The sequence below is a fragment of the Sphaerodactylus townsendi genome, linkage group LG10 (genome assembly GCF_021028975.2).
Source record: "Sphaerodactylus townsendi isolate TG3544 linkage group LG10, MPM_Stown_v2.3, whole genome shotgun sequence".
NCBI lineage: Eukaryota > Metazoa > Chordata > Lepidosauria > Squamata > Sphaerodactylidae > Sphaerodactylus > Sphaerodactylus townsendi.
In genome coordinates this window covers 13,338,568-13,364,913 of record NC_059434.1, presented here as the reverse complement: position 1 = coordinate 13,364,913, position 26,346 = coordinate 13,338,568, and the positions used below count along the sequence as shown (strand labels likewise).

At 48.3% G+C, this 26,346-nt stretch overlaps 1 protein-coding gene across 1 annotated transcript in view; it reads right to left on the bottom strand.

The window, feature by feature from the left end:
- STIM2 (stromal interaction molecule 2) overlaps positions 1 to 17,176 on the bottom strand; it is a 123,437-nt gene extending 106,261 nt beyond the window's left edge. Inside the window, exon 1 of the mRNA XM_048509390.1 lies at positions 16,713 to 17,176. Within this exon, the coding sequence (XP_048365347.1) occupies positions 16,713 to 16,935 (223 nt within the window). The 5' untranslated portion in view covers positions 16,936 to 17,176. The remainder of the gene's footprint in view (positions 1 to 16,712) is intronic.
- Positions 17,177 to 26,346: the final 9,170 nt, after the last annotated feature.

Sequence of the window (26,346 nt, the reverse complement as noted above, 5' to 3'; positions counted from 1 at the left end):
CTTTCCATTGCTTTGTCCTGCATCTCTCTCTCTCCTCTCTGCCATTGTTGGGTTCCAGAAATTCCCCTGCAGCCACTGAAGATATCAGCATTGGGCCTGCAGTCTCCTCCGAGAGAATCCATTGCAGTTGTGCTCTTTCCAGGCCTCAAAGATTTCCAGGAGGGGAAGGAGGGGAGAGGAGGATCAAAGTAAATTGCCCTGAGCCCGGCCTTGGCCCGGGAATGAGTGGGGTATAAATCTAATCAAATAATTAAACTAAAAAGAGAAGGAAGAAAGGACGAAAGAGAGAAGAGGCTTCAAGCGGCTGAAAAGATTGAAGCAGGAAGGAATTTAGATTAAGTGCAGGATTGTTATAGTTAGCGCACAAGCAGGAAATGCTGCTGAGGAGATCTCTTTCTCCGCTGCACTCTCTGCTTAGGCAGGAAACAAAACTGGGCTTTTGAATTTCCCTCACAGGAGGCACAAAACGATAAAGTAACCCCTGTTCTCCAGAGCAATTGGTGGGAATAACTCAAAGATCCAAACACCCTCCTCTCAAAGAGAGAAGGCTCCTCTTTTAATGACCACTTATTTGGGTCCAAGACCTAACAGTGGCCTGTTTGACAGATAAGAACACCCGTGATGTGGATGGCAGATTGACAAGCATGTTTCTAACCAGGAACTGAAACGATATTTCCCACTGAGATCTATAGAACTTCGTTTCCTTCTCTTCCTTTATGCTATTAGGCAGTTCACTGTTTATTTGACTAGGGTAGAATAACTGAACAATGGAATTGAAGCACTCGAAAAATTACCTGAAGAAATTCCAACACATTAATGGGAAGGTCCTGCTTTGCTGCTAGTTGGTCCGGAAGACTCTTGCAGCTCCTCGGACAGGCATCTATTGTCCAAAGTTAACCCCAGAGAACCATCAAGAATCAGAAAGAAAGAACTGGCAGCTATGGACAAACTTTATCTCTAAAGAGAACGATGTCACTGTATTTCCAGTTGACTACTAAAGAATGTTACATAATTTTTTTTATTGTTATCTATTCTCATTTATGTTATTAACGACATGAGGTTATATATGTTATGAAGCTAATAACACAATTGAACTATATAAAGATGAATGGTAAATGGTAACAAAATATGTATAGTAAATATAACCTCGAAATTGTCTTTATTATGATACAAATTGTTAGTTGATAATGTATTAGTAACAAGAAATCAAAATTGAAGGTGAAGTCCCTTAAGTAATAATGTAAGATAAAATGGCTGGTTTTCTCTTCTTTTAACCATCTCTACTTTCTCTAATCTTCTTCTTAATATGATATTCTCATAGTAACTTTTTCTTCCCTTTCTTCTCTCTATCCTTTTTATCTCCCAAATATGCGGTGTGACCTGAAGAATTTATTAGTTCGTAGGACTATAACCGGACTACCTATTTTAACCATTCTACTTGTTTTTTCTGTAACTCCTTATTTGAATTTAATAAAGCATATTAATTTAAAAAAGAATATTTTGTTCTCACTGTAACTGAGAGGCTTGTGTAGACACACCCTATCCTAGAATTCATTTCCCACCATGAAACAAAAAGTTCACAATGGAATATTCACCACTCACTGCCATTTGGTCCTGTAAAGCAACTAGATCTTTCATTAGATCCTCAAGAAGAGAACTATGCCCAAAAAGATCCTCATGCATAGATAGAATCAGGAAGCCCAGAAGGCAGGACAATTTTCTTGACCAATTCTTAAGCTGGTCATCCTGATCTAATGCTGATGGAGAACGCGCAGTCCCTTCAGAGATACTGAACCTCAGACCATTGGATGCGAGGGACTCGGTTCAACCATCCTAATCCAACTGATATAGAAGCAGCTTCACTATTTTCTGGTCTAGACATATGGTTGAATCCAGTTCGCAGAAGAAGTTGATGCAGTTGTGTTTCCCCCACCTTCCCCAATCATCCTGAATCTGAAGAGTGCAGGGTGACCTTGGGTTAGTCACAAATCTCCCTCCTGCCTACCTCACAAGGTGTTTGTTGTGGCAAGGGGAAGGGAAAACCATGTAAGTTGCTTTGAGACTCCTTAAAGGTTGAGAAAAATGGAGTATATAGACCAACTCTTCTTCTATTCAAGGTTTGCATCAGTAGAGAAGGGAGAAAGAAGCAATTTTACTAGTGATGTACTAATCAATCAGATGTAATTTTCTTTTTAAAAAATAAAATATATAATATTAATGCATTGTAAAGGATCAGTTCCATGTCAGAATGTACATTAATGGGCTTTACAATTGCTCTTCTTCATAACAAGCAAAAAAGGCGTTTTGCCGCACCTCCTAACAGATCCATGATAGCATAAATAATTGCTAGATTACAATTTGACAATAGATTTAACTGTATCAACCAGAGCTTATACTGACATAGACACAGCTGTTATGAACTGTCACAGTGTTTACCTTGTCCTTTGGACTTCTGAATGGGAATTCCACAAAATATATTTCTTCAGATTCATGGTTTCCTACCTCCACTCTTCATAATATTTTCCTCTATATTCAAACCTGCTGACTCGTGAATACACCATTAAGATGGAGGGCAGGGGGAACATTTTGGTTGGGTAAACAGGCTACCATGGCTGCCCCTCTCCCCTCCAGAATTTATTTTTTGAATGAATGACTGAATTTGTGCCAAGACTTGGTTAAGTCCTAGCCCAGGAGTTTGTTTTCAACACCAGCAGTGGAAGAAAAAGGACCTCTAAGGCTCTCACTACTAATCAAGTGCAGTACTAATAAAATGCATAACTCCTAATGCATTTAATAAGTGGACAGCAGGCCGCCTCTGACACAGCCTTAGGCACGGTTTTCAAAGATCAAGGGTGACTCCACAACCCCTTTCACCTGAGGGAGGGAACCTCCACTCCCGATTCTCTCCAGATGGGTATTAGGAACACATTTTTCACATGGCAAGTAGTTCAGCCACAGAATCGGTGGCCTGGGGACGTGGTGAGCTCCCCCTCTCTGGCAGTCTTCGAGCAGCAGCTGCGGGAACGCTTCCTAGGGATGCTCCAGGGTGATCCTGCATTAAGCAGGTTGTTGGACTACATGGCCTGTTTGGCTTAGTTCAGCTGGTGGGATTCTTCCCACACTATTTCCAACGGCAAGTCACTGAAACAGAGCTTTTTTTTAAAAAAAAAGGAACAAACATCTCCTTGTATAGTGTACAGGCCTTGTTCAAGGGACAAAAAAAGAGCTAGAAGGATTGAGGACAAAAGTCCCTGGCTCTCAAAGGAACATACCAACTATTTTACTTGAAGAACCCAAGCCACCAGAGTTAGTATTTAAAATAAAACTGCTTAAATTGAAAGGCTCTAGTTTCCACCATAACAACGCTGAAGAATATAAGAGTCTACACATGTTTTTGTTTTTCAGAATGGAGGAATACTTTCTAAAGAAGATACATGCTTAGAAGCACATCCATTTTCTCCATTTCTATATGATACATCCTGGTTCTTTCAATCAGTTTCACAATACAAGTCAACAGCTTAAAATACTACTGGAAACTTAGAAATATTAACACACAAGCATAATTAAACACCATTCAACTCAGGAAAAAGCCCGCCTGAACAGTGTGGCCTTACGCTGCTGCCTGAACCAAACAAGAGATGTGGCGGCCCATTTCATAAGTATGAAGCCGCAACAGAAAACATTCTTGCCCCAATGGACACAGACCTCACCCCATGCAGATGGGGAGAAAGAACAATCCTTGTTCTGAGGATCTTAATGGTCATCTGGGATCACGTAGGGCAGTGGTGGCGAACCTATGGCACGGGTGCCAGAAGTGGCACTCAGAGCCCTCTCTGTGGGCACTCGCGCGAAGTGTTCATCATGTGCCCCCCACACACACCCCTTAGGCTGACCTGGGCATGATCCTTTACCTGGGAGTAAGCTCGGCTGCTGGCAATCGGGCTTGCTTCTGAGTAAACCCTCCTAGGATCGTGATTCACCCATTTGAAGCGTTGCACGGTTGCTTCAGTAAGTTTACTCCTGAGTAACGCGTCCCTCGGAGCCAACCTTTTTTAAAAATTTATTATTGGGTTTTGTATACCACCCTACCCATGAAGGGCTCTGGGTAGCGAACAACATAAATCACATACATACAATAACCCTTAAATACATTAAAACAATTTAAAACAGCGATCAGTAACAAACAATGTCCGCAATAACCCTCATTAAAAACTAAACTAAACTAAACCCTCAGTATTCAGGTTAAATTGCTGTATTGGCACTTTGCAATAAATAAGTGGGTTTTGGGTTGCAATTTGGGCACTCGGTCTCGAAAAGGTTTGCCATCACTGATGTAGGGCCTACTGTGAGATTTACTGTGCGGGCCTACTGAATTCTATGTGGGTTCAGTCCTCTGTCATCTGAGACTTCTCGGTATGAGACGAGACCCGAGTGAAATTACAATTTAGGCACTTTCGGTCTGCCGAAAAGAACTACATCATCACTGTCCATGTAGTAGGGCCTACTGTGAGATTTACTGTGCGGGCCTACTGAATTCTATGTGGGTTCAGTCCTCTGTCATCTGAGACTTCTCGGTATGAGACACATTCAGGGATGTGAAATGAGAGTTCACTGTAGCCCAATAATTTAATTGAAGTCACCATGGGATAATTTAAGAAAAGATATTAGTCCATCCATTTTTTCCTTTTAAAATTGCCACTCCGTGGGCTAGATGGATTCACAATGATAATTATGTTGTTTCTAAAGGCACTAGTTACCGGTAATATATCTTCTTCAAGAACCTGGGAGAAAAAGACATCAATTCAACTAGGTTTCATTATTGTCAGCAGCAAAGCTGCATTAATTTGGAACAATCTGAGCAGCAATTACAAATTAATCTGACATAATTTGAAATACTAATAATTAAGTGGAAGGAAGTAAAAGGTCTCTTGACATTATTTTTAAGAGTATTATGTAAAAGCTATCCCTTTGGAAAGGCAGACTTGGGAGAGGATTAATTTTTCACAAACATCTGCATAGACCAGGGGTCTGCAACCTGCAGTTGGCCATGCTGGCAAGGGGCTGATGGGAATTGTAGTCCACGAACATCTGGAGAGCCACAGGTTGCAGACCCCGACAATTCAGCTCCTAACCTATATTATCCAGTATGCATCAGGAACTAGGGAATCTCCAGAAATGGCTGGAATATATCTGGGAACAAGTGACATGGGACATTTTCGATATAATAACAAAAAATAAACTGTGGCAAGATAAACAGAGCAAAATTTTGAAGATATGGACAAGATATGTGGACTGGATGAAAGAAGCAGGAGTCAATGAAGAGATATGGGAGAAGAGATTACAAAGAATGAACTTACTGCTGTTTGATAAAATTATGAAGAAATACAGGGGGGAGGGGAAAGGGGGAAAATGTATTGTTTGAAAACGAATGAAGAAGAGTATTAATATAAAATGGAATATTCAAATGATACAATGAAAAAAAATTTTTTAAGGAACTAGGGAATCACCACAACTTCCTTGAAATTCTGTTGGCTTTACAATACTACATTTATCTGTACAGTATGTGTGCAGAACACAATTATCTGGTGTGATTAGATCTAACCTTGGCAGCATGATTCAAAGCAGCTCTGGGCAACAAACACCATGAATTGCAATTTATAACAAACTCAAAAGCACATCATTTGCTTGTGTGATAAGAATTCTTTTTCAGCTATCGGAACTTCAAAACAGAGATTCTTATATTCTAACAGCAAAGTTGGCCAAATGTTTACACACTTAAATCTGGTGAGTGGAGCTGTTACGGGGCAAGGCAAATATTTCAACAAAAGGCCCCCAGGTTTTCAGAAAAATATGAATGTCCGGGCGCGGGCGAAGTCCCAGCAACCGGACCTCCGTTCAGCCCCGCGGCCGGACTGACGGGCGTGGGGGAGGGCGTCGTGACAGGGGTCGAGGCTTCGTTGGCGGCACCCCCCGTCTTTCTCTTGAAACGGGCAGAGGGGCGAAGCATGCGTAGCCGATCCGCCTTTCGTTGCCCGCTTGAGGAGGCGTGTCGCGGCCAGCTGAGATACAGCAAACCCGGAAGTGCAGGGGAACGAGGCACCAGGGAGTGCCCGGAGCGCAGCTGAGCCGGCTTGGCTCAGCTCCAACAGGTGGCAGCTGGGGAGGGGGAGGATCGAAGACAAGGAAGGCTATTTTGGAGGGAGAGCTCAACTGCTCGAGAGCTGCCACTGCAGCGAGGGTGTGAAGAAGGGTGGGGGATCCTGTGCATTGGGAGAGGGAGAGCCCGGGGGTAGAAGGACACAGACAGGCATGCAAGCAGACGCCTTAGCTCGACGCTGGGAGCAGACAGAGCCCTGTGGAGCAACAGGGCTGGGAATGTTCACAGGGGTGGCAAGGCTAGCCATCAGTGAGGGAACTACGGCAGTCTCAGGGTAGTCCACAACGGGGAGGCGATAGGAGCGCGAGGGGAAGGACCAGGCTTGAGCCGCCTTCATAGCCAGGCGCCCTGTGGGCTAAATTGTTTCTTGGCCCTCTGGGCCAATTGGAAAAGAACACCGCTGGGGAAAACAGCCCCCAGGAAAGGGAGGGAGGGAGGGAGGGAGGGAGCCACCCCCTGAGGCCCCTGGGTGGGAAGGGGAAGTGCCACAATGAAATTGGGGGAAAAATACATGGAGGAGGTTAAAAACAAAAATGATAAAAGGAGCCCCTCAGATTCCCTCAGCAGCTGTGGCTAGGCAATCAAGAAAACTAAGAGGGCTACACCCAACTTGTAAAACAGGCTAGGAACCATAGATTCCAGACTTCAGTTCCTGTCAGTACAAAGGCAGGGGGCCCTTTCCAAGCTTGCTTTGGCCTTTCAGGGAGACCCATATACGCCAGCTCTAGGTTGCGAGATTCTGTGGTGAAGTCTGAGGAGGGCAGGGTTGATTGAGGAAACAAACCTCAGCATGGTATAACGTCATGGAGTCCACTGTCCGAAGCAGCCATTTTCTCCAGGAGAACACATCTGAGTTGTCTGGAATTCAGTTGTCATTTTGGGAGATCTCCAGGTTCCAGGTTCCACCCTAGGCCTGACAGCAACGTCTAGGTTACTTAGTATCACCTGACTTGAATGACTCAATGGGATGATCCAGGAAAATGCGGCAGATTAATTCACACATCTCCTGAGATCTTTATATTGAAAAGGGCACAGAAACAATATAGCCCTTCCTCAAGCCAAGTACAAATTCCTTCTGAATAGCTAATTTGCCTGACCTGGGTCTTTAAAAGAAAGGTACGCGACGGGTAAAGACGATGAACACCAAAGTTTATAATCCAGCTCAAGCAGTCTTGTTAACAGTCCAAATGTGCAGCCAACGGCTTCAGAAAGCGTGTTAGTAAAAGAGAACCAAACAGAACTAGAATCAACATGACCTGAAAAGCCAAAGTATAACAGAGAGCACAGTAAAGAAAGATTAGAACAGAAAGGAAAGGAATGATTGAATCCTAACTTCCATGGATAAAAGGACCAGTCAACTGCTTCTCGATCAAAACATAAAAATCACTTCCACGTTACATTAAAGATCGCTCCGCTATCTGGTGACCGTGCCTCTTCTCTCTCACCTCAAGCATAATTCTGGAAAGTCAACCTACCGTGTTTCCCCGAAAATAAGACAGTGTCTTATATTAATTTTTGCTCCCAAAGATGCACTATGTCTTATTTTCAGGGGATGTCTTATTTTTCTGTGTTCTGTTCGTCGGGCATGCTTCCAAACAAAAACTTTGCTACGTCTTACTTTCGGGGGATGCCTTATATTTCGCACTTCAGCAAAACCTCTACTATGTCTTATTTTCAGGGGATGTCTTATATTCGGGGAAACAGGGTACTTCCAAGTTCCTCATCCATTCATGGCTTCCAACAGTAGTTTCCAGCATGTTTTCATATACATGTGATGCATGACAGAAATGGCCAGCACTCAGTGGAAGTGGATACGCAACTCTTTTGCTGAAGCATTCATCTGCCAGCTTATAGGATGCTCTTCTCTACTTTACCAAAAATGATCTGCAGGACACAAAAGGGAAGGGGCGCTCATCAGAAGCAGAGGCATTTTTGGCAAACTTTGCCGAGACAAAAACATGTGCACCAAGTTGGAAGTTTGACTTCTACTTTGCACACAGCCAGCATCCTGAGGATCCGGTTACTGTGGAAATAATGCTTACTTGTATCGCTCACAGCTGAATACAAAAGGCGGTTTGTGCAACAGTATGAAACACTCATTTGTGATCTGACGACTTTTCAGTTTCACTTCTCTCCACGTATTAATTTACAAAACGCGCTGCCTATGGTTAACACAAACGTAGAAAACGGCAATATAAAGGAAGGGTACAGCTGTTACATCATACATTTTCTTTAACTATTGTGGGTGTCACATAGCTTGGTTCTCATAGCAACCAGCACTCCAGAATGACAACTGTATCAAAAGAGAAAGAAAGACAGGTTATTATGTAACTGCTGGAGTCATGTCACCAGGAGCGCAAGACATTACACCTCCAATTGCCAGTTTGGAGAAACTTGTTGTTAAGGGATTTCCCCCAAAATACTTATTGGGCCCAGGTCATTGACTCAGTGACCACTACGTTCCACTTGTGCTGCACGCCTGCATCACTTGATGAAGGACACAAAACAGCAACTAGAAGGCAGAGATCCAGAGCACAGACACGTCAACCAATACCAAGACCAGCACTGTCCTGCACTATAAAAACATCAGCAACTGTTACCTAGGAGAGCCACTTTGAGCAGTTTATAGCCTACTGAATCCCAGACAAGAAACAGGCAACCTCTATCCCGTCCTCCATCCAGACTGCTATCTAGAGGGGAAAGAGCTCCTGATGTAAAGGGGGCTCTTCACAATATGCCCAATATCTGTGTATTCTATGCGGGTCTCATAAATCCAACTCAAGTTGCCTTGTCCGCAGTGCAGTTTTCAGGTTCTAATTTTTCACAGCTATGAGACTGGTCATCACCAATGAAAGCCCCCTCCTTGATGAGTCCTTCCTTCAAGCTGTCTAGTGGCAACAGCACAGGACAGGTTCTTTTCACCAGTAACCCCCAGCGTTAATGCCCTTCCTGAAGAGCCATGGATGCCCTTACCCCAGGGGTACCCAACTGATGCCCCAAATGTTCATGGACTACGATTTCCATCAGCCCCTGAACATCTGGGGCACCAGAGTTGGACACTCCCGCCCGACACTATCTGCCTTCCATAAGACATTCAAAGCTATTTCTCGCAGGTGGGCATTTTGCAGTATATTTCGTTAGAAGGATATTATTTCATGGGGAAATTGTATAGCTGCTTTACAGTTGTGTCTGGTCTGGCTCTTAATTTTAATTGCCTGCTCTAAGCCAGTGATGGCGAACCTATGGCACTGGTGCCAGAGGCGGTACTCGGAGCCCTCTCTTGTGGGCACATGCACACAGAGTTCGTCATGTGGGGGGCAGAAAATCACCCTCCACACACACACACACACATCTAGGCTGGCCTGGGCCACTGAGCATGATGTGCGCGCACTGTGATGAGCAGGGAGGACTTGGCTGGTGGGCCTGGTGCCTGTGCTCTGGGTGGCTGCTGCCTGGGGGGGGGGGGCATAGAGGAGGCAGAGATGCTAGAGAGGCACAGAGCGGGGCGCACAGGACTTGCTGGAGGCTAGAGCAGGCTGGCCCCTGCTCGAACAGGTGTGGCGGAGGAAAAGGGAGCCAACCGTTTTTTTCTAAACCAAAACCTCAGCATTCAAGTTAAATTGCGGGGTTGGCACTTTGCGATAAATAAGTTGGGTTCGGGTTGCAATTTGGGCACTCGGTCTCAAAAAGGTTCGCCATCACTGCTCTAAGCTGCTGAGGTTGGCGGGAGAAGCAGCATATAAACATTTCAATACATAAATAAAATGAGAGACACTTAATGATAATGCTGTATACTTAGGGAGTGGCAGTGGATTGAAGATTTGGAACCACTGCTATAAGGTAAAGTACTGCAAGCACGTCTACGCTGTTACTGGCGAGGTGATAGGAACCCCTAGGAACGGAGGCCTCCTGCTTAAAGGGCCACAAATCTGCATTAAGATTAGAGAATCGAAATACGATCCGTTCATTAAAATGCGCAAAGAATGACAGGATAATCAGGCAGTGTTTTTCTAGGGAGAATAGTTCACACAGAACTAAGTGCATCCTGAGGAAATACGGTAACTGGCATCAGAGAAAAATCCCCCAAAGGGGGAGGAGTATCAGCCAAAAAGACTTCAACCCAGAAAGGGAAAAACAGACTTGAAGGACAGTTTTAGCACACGAGCAGGAAGGCTGAATAACACCCAGTAAACAAAACCGGTGCTCCCTTCCCTCCGCCCCCACTCCCAACCTAGAACTGGTAAACTGATTGAACTCTTAGCATTATAAAAACTTTTAAAAATGGACTCATTCCAGAAAACTACAGCTGTATAAGCTACTTAAGGGGGGGGACTTTTTGCTAGCAGTAAATAAATGGACAGGGCCCATACCACACAAGATAAAACAGAATCAAAGCCACTCAGCTGAGTGCTAGGGCCTCCATAACATAGTTACAGCACCCACCCACACAGAAATATCTATCCCTGATCCCAAGCAGCTACACTCCTTCCAGCAATGACATTATTATCTCAACAATCACAAGCAGAAAGCCTAACAGCACCTTATGCACTCGATGTTCAGCAGCTTAAGGATCTTTGCCGGGTGCTGCTGAAACTGCTCCTTTTACCTACCGCAAGATGCCTGCAACAAAATAAGCAAGAGGGCCCAGCAATCTCAGGGCCTACATCTATGGGGAGTCTGAGGTAGCCAAGGACAATGCAGACTGCAGGACAGCGTTTCCCAAACAGTGGGTCAGGACCCACAAGTGGATCGCCGTGCCCAAGGAAGTGGGTCACAGGCTACCATGGGCTTAGGGTGGCTCTTCTCTTCCCCTCCAGGCCTGGTGCCCAGCCGAAATCACACTGAATCGCAGAAATGGAAAGAAGTGGAGTGCAGCAAACCAGACAGCCAGAAGTCCATGGTGAGCAAGACAGAAGCTCCAGATGTTGTGGGAATCGGCATGTGTTCCTTATTGCCCAGTGCAGCAGCTGGCTTGGACATCTCCCTCATTTTTTCCTTTCATTGGTTGGACTCCTCCCCCCTCCCACCCCCAATGGATGGTAATGTCACTCAGCTGTTTCTTAGGAGTCACTAAGATGCTTTTAAAGAGGGGAGATGCATGTACGAACAACAGCCTGCTGTTGCAAAAAAAGGTCTATTACGCATTTGTAGACTGCCCCGCGGTGAGCGTACATTCCCTCTGGGGCAGATTTTCTGTTGCACACTGTTTTTCTCCCCTCCTGAACTCAACACACCACAGATCCATAATCCCTATGGTTTTCAAAAGTGGGGAAGGTGTGATTCCCCCCCTCTTACCTGCTCAGGGAAAGTGAAGAAGAGCAACGTCCGTTTGCCCTGCTTTGGATTTTCTGCTCCTCTTCACCTTTCCATGAACACACAAGAGCAGTTCCGCCCACTCCTCAGAAGGCTTTTCCAGAGGAGCAATGGGCCTTTTAAAAAAAATTACACTAATGTTTCATCAAAGGGATGACAGAATATTAAAAAGGTTCCCCCAAAAATCAAAGAGGCAGGGGAAAAAAGCTGGGATTTAAGCCAGCCAATATGGGAGTCACTTGGAATCAGGGGCAGACAAAATGGCAGCTTGAGGCAATCAATGGGGTCTCCTCCTCCTCCTCAAAGCACAAGGAGACTCAACCGTGGAGCAAACTGCCTCAGGGTAAGCAGGCCATGCATGAAGGACCATAGAGCCAAAGGCATGACTTTCGCCAGGAATGTTTCAGATATTGCTGTACCTGCCTGCTTGTTGGGGGTAGAAGCAGAGGTGGGATCCAGCAGGTTCTCACAGGTTCCCGAGAGTAGGTTACTAATTATTTGTGTGTGCCGAGAGCGGGTTACTAATTGGTGATTTTGCCACGTGATTTTTGCCTTAGTTACGCCCCTCCACTCAGCAGTAGCGCGCAGAACTTGAAGCAGTCCAGCAGGAGGTGCACCGGCGTGCGTGGCAGCCTGCGCCTGCGTGCATTCGTTTCCCGCCCAAGGATCAGCACAGCAGCTGCGTCCTTGCCACAGCCCCGCCCAGGAATGCCCCACCCCCAGCATGCCGTCACGCCCCGTCGTGCCCCGCCCAGCCCCATTGGCGCTACGCCACAGTTTGAATCCCACCATCATGGGAACCTGTTACTAAAAATTTTGGATCCCACCACTGGGTAGAAGGGTAGGGGATCATGGGCAACAGTGCTGAGATGCTGACACTATGATAACGCCCAGGAGAGAAACAGGACCAAGCTATCTCTGATGGCTGTAGTAGTCTCCACTTATCTATTTATATTTTTGACTTACATGCCACGACCCCTGCCGGCCCAAGGGGAGCTCAAGCCGGCTAACAACAATTGTGAAAAAAGATAGAACATACATAAAACCCAGTGGATAATTTAAAACCAAGCAACAGTCAATAAACTGTGCATTATAATCCCACTATTATCTCACACTGTGATCAAATAAATCCATCGCCATCTGCAAAAAGCATAGGAGGGGGGCCAGAGGAGGAAAACAGAGGCGTGGTTCTGTCCTGTGGCAAGTGTGCTTTGAAGAGCGGCTGCAAAGTCCTCCACCATATACACCCGTGGAACATTTCCATCTTGCAGGCCGTGCAGAACTAAGAGTTTATATACATCTCCCCCCCCCCCCACTCCACACCAACCTCTTTCAATATTCTGCAAAGGACCAGCCAATGCAGACTATGAGGTCGGTTTGGTGCTTACCGAGGAGGAGAACTCAGCAACTTTTAAACAGAATACTAACACTCCATTTCATTTATAAAGATTATTAACTCTGCCTGCTCTTCTGGTGACTGAGCTACCGACTAGCAATGCCAGCTTTTTAAAGTCACCATTTCCCTGGGTGAGGTCAGTGATCAGGATGGTAGCACTAGTGGAGGAACAGCATGATCTTGTACCATTTTCTCATATGAATCTTATTTCTCAATCCAAGGAGTAGATCTCAGATAGAATCACAGGGGTGGAAGAGACCATCCAGTCCAACCCCCCTGCTATGCAGGAAGACACAATCAAAGCACTTCTGACAGATGGCCATCCAGCCTCTGTTTAAAAACCTCCAAAGAAGGAGACTCCACCACACTCCAAGGCAGTGTATTATTCCACTGTCGAACAGCCCTTACCGTCAGGAAGTTCTTCCTAATGTTTAGGTGGAATCTCTTTTCCTGCACGTTGAATCCATTACTCCACGTCCTAGTCTCTGGAGCAGCAGAGAGCTGGCTTGCTCCCCCTTCAACATGACATCCCTTCAAATATTCATGCAGGCTTGCTCCTCAGGCCTGTATCTCACATGCTTAAAACTCCAGCTTCATTCCCTCCCTGATACCAACCAATGACAGCACCAGAATGTGGGATCTCTGCTTTACAGGATGCCTTGATCTGAGCTGAAGATCAGAAGAAAGCAAAAGGTGTTTAATGTTAGAAACAGATGCAATTCCCAGCAGGAGAAACATTCCACTGAAATTAAATGGAATGGGGGAAACCCTTTCATTCTAAAATAGTATTATAAGAAGGAAGCTTGATGTTTGAAATCTGAAGCTTGCAGCTAAATAGGGAGCAGACCAAGTAAATCCCTCTCTTTTTTTCCATATTTTGCTTTCTTAATCTTTGCTTTAGACAAGAAGTAAATGGGGGTGGGCAGGGGCTGACATTTGGCTCCCCACGTCCAGGTGAGGCTAAATCCCCGCCCCCTGCCGCCGCTTCTTGTGCATTTTCTCTGAAGTAGATCCCATTTAATTCAATAGGGCTTTCTTCCAAAGCAATCATAGGCCAACTTATCTGGAAGAAAAGCCAGTTGAATAGAGATGCTCATTTCTGAGTAGACATGTATAGAATTATGCATTCTGACAAGTGTGTGGAAGACATGCGTTAATTCTGGGTGCTATTTCTTAATTAAGCTTTAAATAGCCAAAGAATAAATAGATCTGGTAGCCTTCAAGGCTCAACAACATCCATTTGCTGTGTCTGTAATTTTTATAGCTCATGTAGCTGTAAACTGCAATCAGATAGTTGTGATCTTACAACTGCATTAGAAAAAACTGTGAATAACTTATGCAAGTGCAATAAATATTTCAACAAATTCCACCTCAACAGGTAAGTAAATTCTTACTTGAATAATTTAACCTTAGCTAACAATCATACAAATAAGCAAACTTTCACTTAAAATGCCAGAACACAATAGTCCAAGTACAGTCCAAAATTTGATCGACAATAAACCAGTGGGTCAAAATATCACGTAAGTTTGAACTTCAGGAGTCAACATACCTAAAAAAAGGCTGGAAATCCGTTCTACAGAAACTAACTACCACACTCCGTGCTATGGACAGCTTTTAAAATTGAACAAACTAATTCCCCCTGACTCTAGATTACTGCATCACACAATTTTGAAAAGCATAAGAACATGCCAGCTGGATCAGACCAGAGTCCAGCTCTCTGCTACTCGCAGTGGCCCACCAGGTGCCTTTGGGAGCTCACATGCAGGATGTGAAAGCAATGGCCTTCTGCGGCTGTTGCTCCTGAGCACCTGGACTGTTAAGGCATTTGCAATCTCAGATCAAAGAGGATCAAGATTGGTAGCCATAAATCGACTTCTCCTCCATCAATCTGTCCAAGCCCCTTTTAAAGCTATCCAGGTTAGTGGCCATCACCACCTCCTGTGGCAGCTTATTCCAAACACCAATCACACGTTGCGTGAAAAAGTGTTTCCTTTTATTAGTCCTAATTCTTCCCCCCAGCATTTTCAATGGATGCCCCCTGGTTCTAGTATTGAGAAAGAGAGAAACATTTCTCTCTGTCAACATTTTCTACCCCGTGCATATATGGGGTATATATACATGCTCGCTGAGAACCCCCCCCCCCCCAACTAAGTTAGTATTCTGAAATGCACAGAAAAAGAGCTGGAACAGCTGACAAGCTGGGTCTAGACACAGATTGGGACATTTAAAATATATGCATTTATTAATACTTGGACTGGCCTGGATAGCCCAGGCTACGCTAGACTGATCTCATTAGAACTCGGAAGCTAAGCAGAGCTGACTCTGGTTAGTATTTGGATGGGAGACCACCAAGGAAGTCGAGAGGCAGGCAGCCACTGGCAAACCACTAATGAACGTCTCTTGCCTTGAAAACCTATGGATCATCCCAAGACAGCTGTGACCCAATGACAGTTTCCACCACCACAGTAATGCCTGCAACAACAACAACAAACCCAACCCTCCTGAAATTTGCATAATACACTTATCCTGGGATCGCTCCTGAGTTTTGAAACACCCGTTACTACGCACGGAATCGTCCCGTCTGACCCCAGCGGTCAGGGACCAGAGAAGAAATTGCAAGCAGTTCCCACCTGTAAAAAAATAAACAAACGACGGTCGATGCCAGATGGTCACTGATTCAGAAAACTGTATTCATTATAAGCATTTTTCTGTACACCTCACCCCATTCAGAAGCACCAGCCTGGGGTGATGCTTAGGAAGGCAAATGCAACAATAATTAGGTTAACGGTTAACCTGCCAAAGAAACCATTTCAGAGACCTTCTATGCATCCGACTTGCACTAAGAGCCAACATATTCAGAACGGCAAGTTATATGGTACCCAGAGCCACTGTGGTTCAGTATAAAGGAAGTTACGAGTTTATTTTTTTTTCCAGTCGTAATTGGCCCTTCCACAGGCAGAGCCTGCAAACAGGATCAGCAACCGAGATGTACTGTGACTGCATCCACGGCCCTTCCGTATGAAATGTAATTCAGGACACAGGCAGGTGTAGGGGGTGGACCGACGCACAAACAGCTTGGCAAAAGGGATCCGGAGTGCAAAATTCCCCCACAACCCTCAACGGAGACCAGAATCTTCCAGAGCCGACCCTACCTTTTGGCGGAGGGAACAAGGATAAACTGACCCATGTCAAAATCCCCATCAGTTGGCAGCCTCCAGAGGCAAACGCCGCGGCCTCTCGCAGCTCCATCTCCTGCTTCCCAGAAGCCGATTCTTCAGCCTGACAACAATTCCCGTTAATTTTATGTCAAGATAAGGTTTCTGTTTAGCTGCTTCCGCCTCACATCAGCTGGGAAACCTTCCTTTTTAAAAAAGAACCCTTTTAAATCATCAGGTGCCACCAAACTTCCTCCTCTCTCATCCCCACGATCAGGGGCAGGACCCCTTCCACCTGGCAACACCGCAGTCCTGCGTTTCTTCAAGCTCCACCTTAGGGCCGGTGGTCTGATCCCATCAGAGCAACTGATTAGAGAGTAACTGCACCCATTCACACGTTACGCACAAGCACACGCGAGCTCGCAGCCGCTCCTGCCTGACACACACACGTGTTCGAAGGACACGTTCGTCACGCGGGGACTGACGCACGCGGGTCGCCCTCGGGGGAGGGGGACTGAAAATTGAGGCGCGCGTGGCCAGACACGTGTCGGCCGCGTCCTGACAAGCGAGCGCTGCCAAACCCGTGTCGCCGGGACTGACGCACCCAAAGCAACAGCACCGGTTCCGAGGCGCGCGCCACCAGACACGTGTCGAGCTCATTCAGACGCCCCAGGACTCCGATCGCCTTTACCTGTCGCCAGAGCGGGTGTCTCCACCGGGGAGGAAGCCGAAGTGCCGCCGCCCCTCCTGACAGCCACGTCTCCCGCATCCAGCTCGCAGCGCCCGACCGGCGGCGGCGGTGGCGAGGAGGAGGAGGCGGCGGCGGCGGCGGCGGCCACCTGAAGCAGCGGCAGGAGCAGCCAGAGGAGCCCCGCCGGCCGCGCGCTCGCCCTCCTCCCGCTCATGGGGCTCATCGGGGCCGCAACGAAGCCCGGCTGAGGCGGACGCGGCAGTAACGGCGGCGCCCCCGCCACCCAGTCAGCCCGCCGGCTCCTCAGCCGCACGCCCCGCCCCCCGCGGGCCCACGCGCTCGTGACGGCGGCGGCGACGCGGATGCGGAGGAGGATGCTCGGCGCCACCGCGCAGGCGCGGCCAGGTTCTGGCAACCCTCTCGACCATGCGCTGTCGAGGCGGCCGAAGCCGCGGCAGCCGTCGGCGGGTGCCCTCACTCTTGGGGAGGAAGAAGGGGCGGGGAAAGGGAGGAGGGACGGCAGTGGGCAGCTGTTAGGGCACGCTGTGGGGGCGGTTCCAACAGGGAGCATGCGCAGTGTGTGCCGCTGAAGCTGTGCGTCTTGCCCTCACTTGCCACGTGGAAGGCAAGAGGGAATGAGGGAGGGAATCGCTGGCTGCACATGGGGCAGGGTGGTGGTCCTGCTAGTAACATGAATACTGCTAGGCTAATTGTTACCCAATTGAACGGTTTTATTTTCTTTGTTAAAGGACATGCTATGTTGTTCAGGGAAGGACAGGCCAATGGGCAGAGTCAGAACAAGGCACCTGGGTGTTTACCAGTTTGACTGCCATGAATGATCAAGGGGAAGGTAAAAAAAAAAAACACAAAGCAGAAAGGTTCCAGTGTAGTGTAGTGGTTAAGAGCAGTGGACTCTATTCTGGAGCAGTGGACTCCTCCACATGAGCAGCAGACGCTTGCCTGGTGAACCACATTTGTTTTCTCACTCCTCCACATGAAGCTTGTGAGGTGATTTGGGGGGGGGGGCAGTCACAGTTCTTTCAGAACTCTCTCAGCTCCACCTACCTCACAAAGGAGTCTGTTTTGGGGAGAGGAAGGGACAGGAGTTTATCAGCTGCTTTGAGACTTTTTACAGTTGAGAAAAGTGAGGTATAAACCCAAACTCTTCTTCTCCTCCACTTAAAATTAGTGAATAGCCAGCAAAGATTCCAGTGTAGCAGAAAAAGTTGGTAACATAGTTAGCACTTGGTACATTGTGCTCCAATGGTAGAAGTTTCTTTGAAACATTAGATGAAGAAATGAAAGAGAAATTGTATCTTACAGCTGGAAAAATATTTCTGGGTTGAAGCCACAGGCTCTGGGACACTGTATCGTAAGTTTCCAAACTGTGAAATCTGGGAACTCCCTGCTACAAATTATTTGCATGTCCCAAGGCCAGAGAAGAATCTTATCTCTGTAAGAGGGATAAACGCCACCTTTAAAGACAGATGTTTTTCAGAGACAAACCTGACCTAATTGCAATAGGTGATGTCAGTACAGACTTTGTACAGACTTGTATGTCACAGAAAGGAAGTAAACTTTACAAAACAGTGTAGTCACAAGAATTGTTCCAGGTTGTGGCATAGGAGATTATATTATGGAGAATAATAGGTCCATTTTAGCTGGCCTCCCTTCCTCCCCCCCCCCTCCTTTTCCTTCTTCTTTAGTCAAATTGGGAGGGAGGTATTCCACCCTGGGCTAAGTTTTTAGTACTATCTGTATATCTGTATATTCTATTCAGATCCATCCACCTATTGACCTTGCTATCTTCATTGTTACTCCCATGCTACAGACTTCTCTGTGACTCACATGCCAGGCTACTCTATTCAGATGGCCTCACCTTTTGACCTCACAATATATATACTCCACTTGCTTTCCATTCCTACCATCAGATCCTCTGAAGATGCCAGCCACAGATGCAGGCGAAATGTCAGGAGAGAATGCTGCTAGAACATGGCCATATAGCCCGGAAACCACACAGCACCCCACTATCTGTATATTGTATATTTGATCATCTATTTTGTGTGGCATTTTGAGCTGTATAAGTACATTGTGAGCTGCCCCAAGCCCATTTTGGCAGGAGAGAATGGGGTACTAAATAAATGAATAATAGTAATAGACAAAATTATGCCAATGTGAAAGCAAGAACTTAATAAAAGGCATACTACTCTGCTGATGCAGAGAAGTTTGTGTTCAAAATGATGGGAACTAGACTGAACTTTGAGAAACATGGCACCAGCGAACATAGTACAACCCAGTGATAATTGTGAACCCATAAAAATTTAAACACCTAGTGGAACTAAATATGTACTAACCTTTATTGATATGTACTCAAAATATATTATAACCTACTTAGTTAAAGTACTGAACATTTAAGGCATGTGGCAATGGTTAGTAATAGATTCCAAAGAAAGCTAGTAGTAATCCAAACTGATAATGGAGAGAAATCCATGGGACATGAGATGACAAATTACTTGACAGTCCAAGGAATATAGCACCAACTTTCAGTCCCATATGCCTCAGAAAACAATGTAGCATAAAGAACTTCTCTTTCACTGATATGTCCAGATGTTTACTGCCCCAGCCCCCTCCCCTCTGCTTCCTATGGGTCCCTAACACCATCGGGACCCATTATTCTTTCTTGGGAGGGTTATGTAAGGGTTTCGTGGGACGCTGTTTTAGGATATAACTATTGTTTAAACTATATGTTTGTATATATGATGTTTTATATTGTACACCGCCCTGAGCCCTTCGGGGATACGGCGGTATATTAAATCAAATTAACAACAACAACAACAACAACAACAACAACAACAACAACAATAATAATAATAATAATAATGAGAATAATGAGAATAATGAGAATAATGAGAATAATAATAATAGAAGAAGAAGAAGAGTTTGGATTTATATCCCCCCTTTCTCTCCTGCAGGAGACTCAAAGGGGTTTACAATCTCCTTGCCCTTCCCCCCTCACAACAAACACCCTGTGAGGTGGGTGGGGCTGAGAGAGCTCAGAAGAGCTGTGACTAGCCCAAGGTCACCCAGCTGGCGTGTATGGGAGTGTACAGGCTAATCTGAATTCCCCAGAGAAGCCTCCACAGCTCCGGCGGCAGAGCTGGGAATCAAACCCGGTTCCTTCAGATTAGATACATGAGCTCTTAACCTCCTACGCCACTGCTGCTCCTGAATGTTTCACATGGAAAGATAGAACACGAATGCCTGCAGAAGCAGCAGAAAAATGGATAAAAGGTGCAGAAGACGAAATTGATTCCCTTATCAAAAATCAAATATGGACATTTACAGAACTCCCACCAGGAAAAAAAAAAAGGCTGTAGGATGTCGGTGGGTCTTCAAAGCCAAACATCATGTAGAAGGGAAAATGCAGAAGGATACTCTCAGAAACATGGGGAAGAGGACTGTGTAAATCGCATCTTTAACTGCCCCATCCAAAGGGAAGGGGGCAAAATCCACCCCTGTGCTGGTGGATTTGCCCTTTCTGGGATACATTCGTCGACTTCCTCCCTGGGTTTGTAGCAGTTGCATCATGGCCCAGGCTCTCAGACTTATGCCATCTTTTCGGTGGTGTAAGTCCATTAAGCCCAACGGGGGCCTTTTGGCAGTGGAGAGGTGTTTTTTGTTCTTCGCTTCCCTGTGCCACCGAAAAAACCTTTTAGAGGTGACAGAGCAGAGCGGCTGCAGCATTGCGCCCCACCACAAAGGACTTTGGATGGGGCTGCCCATTGGTGATTCCTAAGAACGAGGTTGATAACTGAGAACTTACTGGTTCCAGACAGGATAACGAGGCAAAATAAGGGGTTGGCATACTTTCTAGATTACAAAAATGTCCTGAAGATGCTCCTGCATACCCTATGAGGCATGAAATGTCAATTGAAAAGGGGGAAGTAGTGTTACCGACTCCACCTTGGGAAATTCTTGGAGATTTGGGGGCAGTATTTGGGGAAAGCAGAATTTGGGGAGTGACCTCAGTAGGATACAATACCACAGAGTCCACCCTCTGAAGTGGCCATTTTCTCCAGGGGACCCGATCTCTGTAGTCAGGAAATAAGTAATTCCTTGTTGTCCCTCAATATGGTCTACTATTGAGCCCAGTCAGAGGTGGGATCCAGCAGGTTCTCACCAGTTCCCGAGAGTGGGTTACTAATTATTTGTGTGTGCCGAGAGGGGGTTACTAATTGGGTCTGCTTTTCTGTTAGAAATTCCATTAGGTCCAAAAATCACAAAGTCCTGTTGTTTCCTATGTGGCTGGTTAGTGAAGGCAGAAAACGGGATAATTCTCCCTGTTGGGCTGTTTTAAAAACATGTTTTAGAAATATGGTAAAGTTCCTTGTTTAAGGAAAGTATCCTTCTTTTGATTTCTAGCAACAAAATTGAGTATTTGAAAGTATTAAGTATTTGACAGGCAGTCCATTAGAGGAGAAGTAGTTGTTTCTGTTGGCAGTAGACGATAGGACTTGCTATAATGAGTTTAAATTATGGACAGAAAGATACCAGCTGAAAATGAGGAACTTTTTTTTTACAGTAAGAGTTTTTTACAGTAACAGAGAAATTATTAATGCCCTGCCCCCGGAATGCCCGGTCACGCCCCCGTCGTGCCCTGTCCAGCCCCATTGGCGCTACGCCACTGTTTGAATCCCACCACCATGGGAACCTGTTACTATAATTTTTGGATCCCACCACTGAGCCCAGTAGTATCTTAGGGACCATTAAGAGCTTCAGAGTATAAGCTTTTGAGACCCTAAGCTGTGAAGCTTTGATGCCCAAAAGCTTAGATACTGAAGCTATTGTTAGTGCCTGGTGTTACTGGGCTTGAGTTGAACTGTTTTACTGCAGACCACCCTAGCTACCCTCTGAAATGACGGTTTCAGTGTTTCTTAAACAGGTGAATCCCTACCCTGCAGTGATCTGAGACACAAATGCCTCCTGACTTGTAAGGCCAAAGGGATCTCACCTAAAGGGCTGAATCCTGAATCAACCAGGAAGTCTGAAAGGATTGCATGAACGGAGTTGTGTCGCCGGCTCATTCAAGCCATGTTACCTCAAGCTGGAGATGAAGTCACTCAAGAAGGAAAGGGTGTATGCACAAGCCGCAGCAAAGGGGTAAAGGCCCCTTCTGCACATGCAGAACTTTCAGTCTACTTTCACAATTGTTTGCAAGTTCATTTTGCTATTCCGCATAGTAAAGTTGCAAAGTGCATTGAAAGTGGATTAAAAGTGCATTATTCTGCATGTGCGAAAGGGGCCAAAAGAGAGGTAGTGGTTTGCTGTGTGTGAGATAGGGTTTCAGCTCCATAAAAGTTTTTCAGAGTGTTGCCAGATGCTCACCTGACCATTGGCATGTTGTCAGGATTTATCGCAGTTCCGCCTGCAAGATGGAGTTGTTCTTCCAGGTTGATGGCAGCAACAGTATCCATCTTAGCTGGCCTCCCTTTCTTCCCTTTTCTGTTTTCTTTTCTCTGTTTACACTTTAGCTTTCCTGTTAGTCGCTTCCTCTCCAGGGGTTTTTATACAGTTTCGGACACCATAAGGTTAGGACGAGATTCACACTGGAACTGTATTTGAATTGAAATTGATAGAATTTTATTATGTAAATGGACTGTTGTAAACCGCTTTGAGTTCGCCGAGGCAGGGGAGAGCAGTCTATAACTTTAACAAATAAATAGAGTCAGCATGCAAAGGGTGTGCGTGACAAGAGCAGAGAAAGTATTTAACATGCCGGACATACATATCTCTGTAGTCCTACCGCACAGCTGGAATGATTGCTGCCCAGAAGACATTCCTGATTGTCTTGATTGCAGATTGATAGCTTGGTTGCCTTCCATAATTCAATGGAGACCAGATGTCTTGACAGGCTCCAACTTGCACACACATCTTACCCCATATGTCCCAAGTAGGCCTCTGAGTTCTGCAGAGGCAAATTTACGGGTGGTTCCCCTAGCCCAGTGGTGGTGAACCTTTGGCACTCCAGATGTTATGGACTACAATTCCATCAGCCCCTGCCAGGATGGCCAATTGGCCATGCTGGAAGGGGCTGATGGGAATTGTAGTCCATAACATCTGGAGTGCCAAAGGTTTGCCACCACGGCCCTAGCCTCTACCTGGGCTAGGGCTTTTACGGCCCTGGCCCCTGCTTGGTGGAACACTCTTTCTCCAGCTGTTAGGGCCCTGCGGGACCTTGGTGAGTTACGCAGGGCCTGCAAAACTGAGTTGCTCCATCGGGTTTTTAGGGAAGCTAGCCACTGATTACCTGCCCCCTCTTGCTGCCCCCTGTGCCATGTTATATACCATCTTTGGCACTGCCGGTCCCCTCCCAGCCTTGGGATTGGACGCCGCTATTAAATGTGGGTATTGTGATGCTGCTGCTTTTCTTTTATGGGATTTCAATGTGTTTTTACAGTTTGTATTTATTGAACACTGTTGGTTTGTTTTTTGCTTCTGTACACCGCCCAGAGCTATGAAATACAGTAAATAAATAATAATAATAGTAATAATAAGTATCATATGGCCTTTCCCCACTTACCTTAAGCCCCGCGCTACTTGAGGAGAGTAGCGCGGGGTCCCCTGGCACTCCCCACGACAGGGGCAGCAACAGCGCAGCCGCCCCGACGCTGCTGCTGTCGCGCCCCCTCAGCACGCGGCATCCCAGGCGCTCTTCTTAAGCGCGGTGTCGTGGGGAGCGCGGGATCGTAGGGACGCCCGGGCGCGCGCCTGGGATGCCGCGTGCTGAGAGCAGCGTGCGGCATAGGGGGGATGGAAAAGAGTGGGGAAAGGCCCATAAACATTGAGGGGGTGCATAGCTGCCTCAACTATCACTGATTGATGCAGAATAGACAATATTATTGTGAGAATCCATTCTGTCTCTTTGTGCCATTTTTAAACCCTTCAAAGTCCTGGATGAGCAAAGGTATTTGAGCAGGCCTCAACCGATCAGGTAAAAAGCCTGGTTTGGATCTGGAAGGTCAATACACCCCTGTATATTGTAGGTCAACCCTTTGTGAGTTCTGACATGGTTTGATAGATTCAAATCCCTTTTTTTTATAAGAACACCAAGAAATGTTTGACACGTGCAAAAGGCCACATGCCGCATGACAACATACAAAGTTGATTGATTGATAGGCTGCTCTTCCACAAGTTTTACTTGATGTATTCGTCGTAAGCCGCCCTGTAAGGCTCAGGGCGGCTTGCAATGAATGCATCAATTAAAACATCAGGGCTTGTAATGCGCTAAACCAACCAAGAGAGTTAACATATGCCAGATCATTCTTCATTCGTCTAACTCAATGTGGTCTGTTCAGACCAACAGCGATTCTCCGGCAGAGGAAGGTCCTTCTGACATCCATTACCTGAAGATTGAGACAGGCAGCCCCAACTCACCGGGCTATTGTACTGGACATGGCATCGCCAGCCGCTCACCTACCATTCTGGCAAATTCCAGTGACGTGGGGAGGCAAAGAACAGAAAAAAGGCTCCCTGCCACCGGAAGTCCCCCATTAAACTTAATGGACTTATACCACCAAAAAAATGGTATAAGTACAAAGCCCTGACTGCCAGCATAACAGGGGCAATGGCCAGGTGGAAGCCAACTAGTGTTAGCTCCTCCCTGGACCAAGCTCCCAGACCACCCCTCCCAGACCACATTCAGTGCTGCATCGAATGACTGTGGAGGGCCGCGGTGGGCAGCTGCCTACCAGTGGATCCGCCCCTCTACCAGGCAAGTGTCCAAGGAGGGCAAATCCACTGGCGTGGCCCCTCATTGCTCCCAACAGCGGCTCTCCCCCTTTTGATGGGGCTGTGAGACATATTGTATGCTCTATCCTCGAAATCCTGTTTCCTTATTACTATGTTGGTAGACCAACTATGCATAAAGGAGAACATGCTAACCTCAGTCCTGATACACAATTGTCATTTTGTGCAAAGAAGGCAACACCTGGTTTTTCCAGTTTCAGAATGCACAAACACACATCCTCAAAAAAAATCCGGGTCATTGATTGAGCTTCCAAAAGCTGGAAAAATACATGCATTAGCCTAGTCACCCAAAACAATGGCCACATAGATGGAGATGATTCCTTCATACACAGTTAAGATTGTCTAAATCCTAACAGTGGAATAAAACGTGAACCACAGAGCCTTCTTGCAGAGAATAAGAACTGTGGGCGAATGAGAATTTTGGTGATGCCAGCAATGCGTGCCTATGCTTACTGAAAACCATTTGTATAACAATGCTATTTTACAAATGCTGGTGTTGTTCCAACCGTAATCTGGACTCAGTTCCTCCAGCTTAACAACCTCCAATATTAAATGGCGCTTCCATTGGAAGACAGCTCCTTAGTGTAGAGCAGGGGTCTGCAACCTGCGGTTCTCCAGATGTCCATGGACTACAATTCCCATCAGCCCCTGCCACCATGGTCAATTTGGGGGGGGGGGGGGGTGGGGGGGGGGGGGGGTGGGGGGGGGGGGGGGTGGGGGGGGGGGGGGGTGGGGGGGGGGGGGGGTGGGGGGGGGGGGGGGTGGGGGGGGGGGGGGGTGGGGGGGGGGGGGGGTGGGGGGGGGGGGGGGTGGGGGGGGGGGGGGGTGGGGGGGGGGGGGGGTGGGGGGGGGGGGGGGTGGGGGGGGGGGGGGGTGGGGGGGGGGGGGGGTGGGGGGGGGGGGGGGTGGGGGGGGGGGGGGGTGGGGGGGGGGGGGGGTGGGGGGGGGGGGGGGTGGGGGGGGGGGGGGGTGGGGGGGGGGGGGGGTGGGGGGGGGGGGGGGTGGGGGGGGGGGGGGGTGGGGGGGGGGGGGGGTGGGGGGGGGGGGGGGTGGGGGGGGGGGGGGGTGGGGGGGGGGGGGGGTGGGGGGGGGGGGGGGTGGGGGGGGGGGGGGGTGGGGGGGGGGGGGGGTGGGGGGGGGGGGGGGTGGGGGGGGGGGGGGGTGGGGGGGGGGGGGGGTGGGGGGGGGGGGGGGTGGGGGGGGGGGGGGGTGGGGGGGGGGGGGGGTGGGGGGGGGGGGGGGTGGGGGGGGGGGGGGGTGGGGGGGGGGGGGGGTGGGGGGGGGGGGGGGTGGGGGGGGGGGGGGGTGGGGGGGGGGGGGGGTGGGGGGGGGGGGGGGTGGGGGGGGGGGGGGGTGGGGGGGGGGGGGGGTGGGGGGGGGGGGGGGTGGGGGGGGGGGGGGGTGGGGGGGGGGGGGGGTGGGGGGGGGGGGGGGTGGGGGGGGGGGGGGGTGGGGGGGGGGGGGGGTGGGGGGGGGGGGGGGTGGGGGGGGGGGGGGGTGGGGGGGGGGGGGGGTGGGGGGGGGGGGGGGTGGGGGGGGGGGGGGGTGGGGGGGGGGGGGGGTGGGGGGGGGGGGGGGTGGGGGGGGGGGGGGGTGGGGGGGGGGGGGGGTGGGGGGGGGGGGGGGTGGGGGGGGGGGGGGGTGGGGGGGGGGGGGGGTGGGGGGGGGGGGGGGTGGGGGGGGGGGGGGGTGGGGGGGGGGGGGGGTGGGGGGGGGGGGGGGTGGGGGGGGGGGGGGGTGGGGGGGGGGGGGGGTGGGGGGGGGGGGGGGTGGGGGGGGGGGGGGGTGGGGGGGGGGGGGGGTGGGGGGGGGGGGGGGTGGGGGGGGG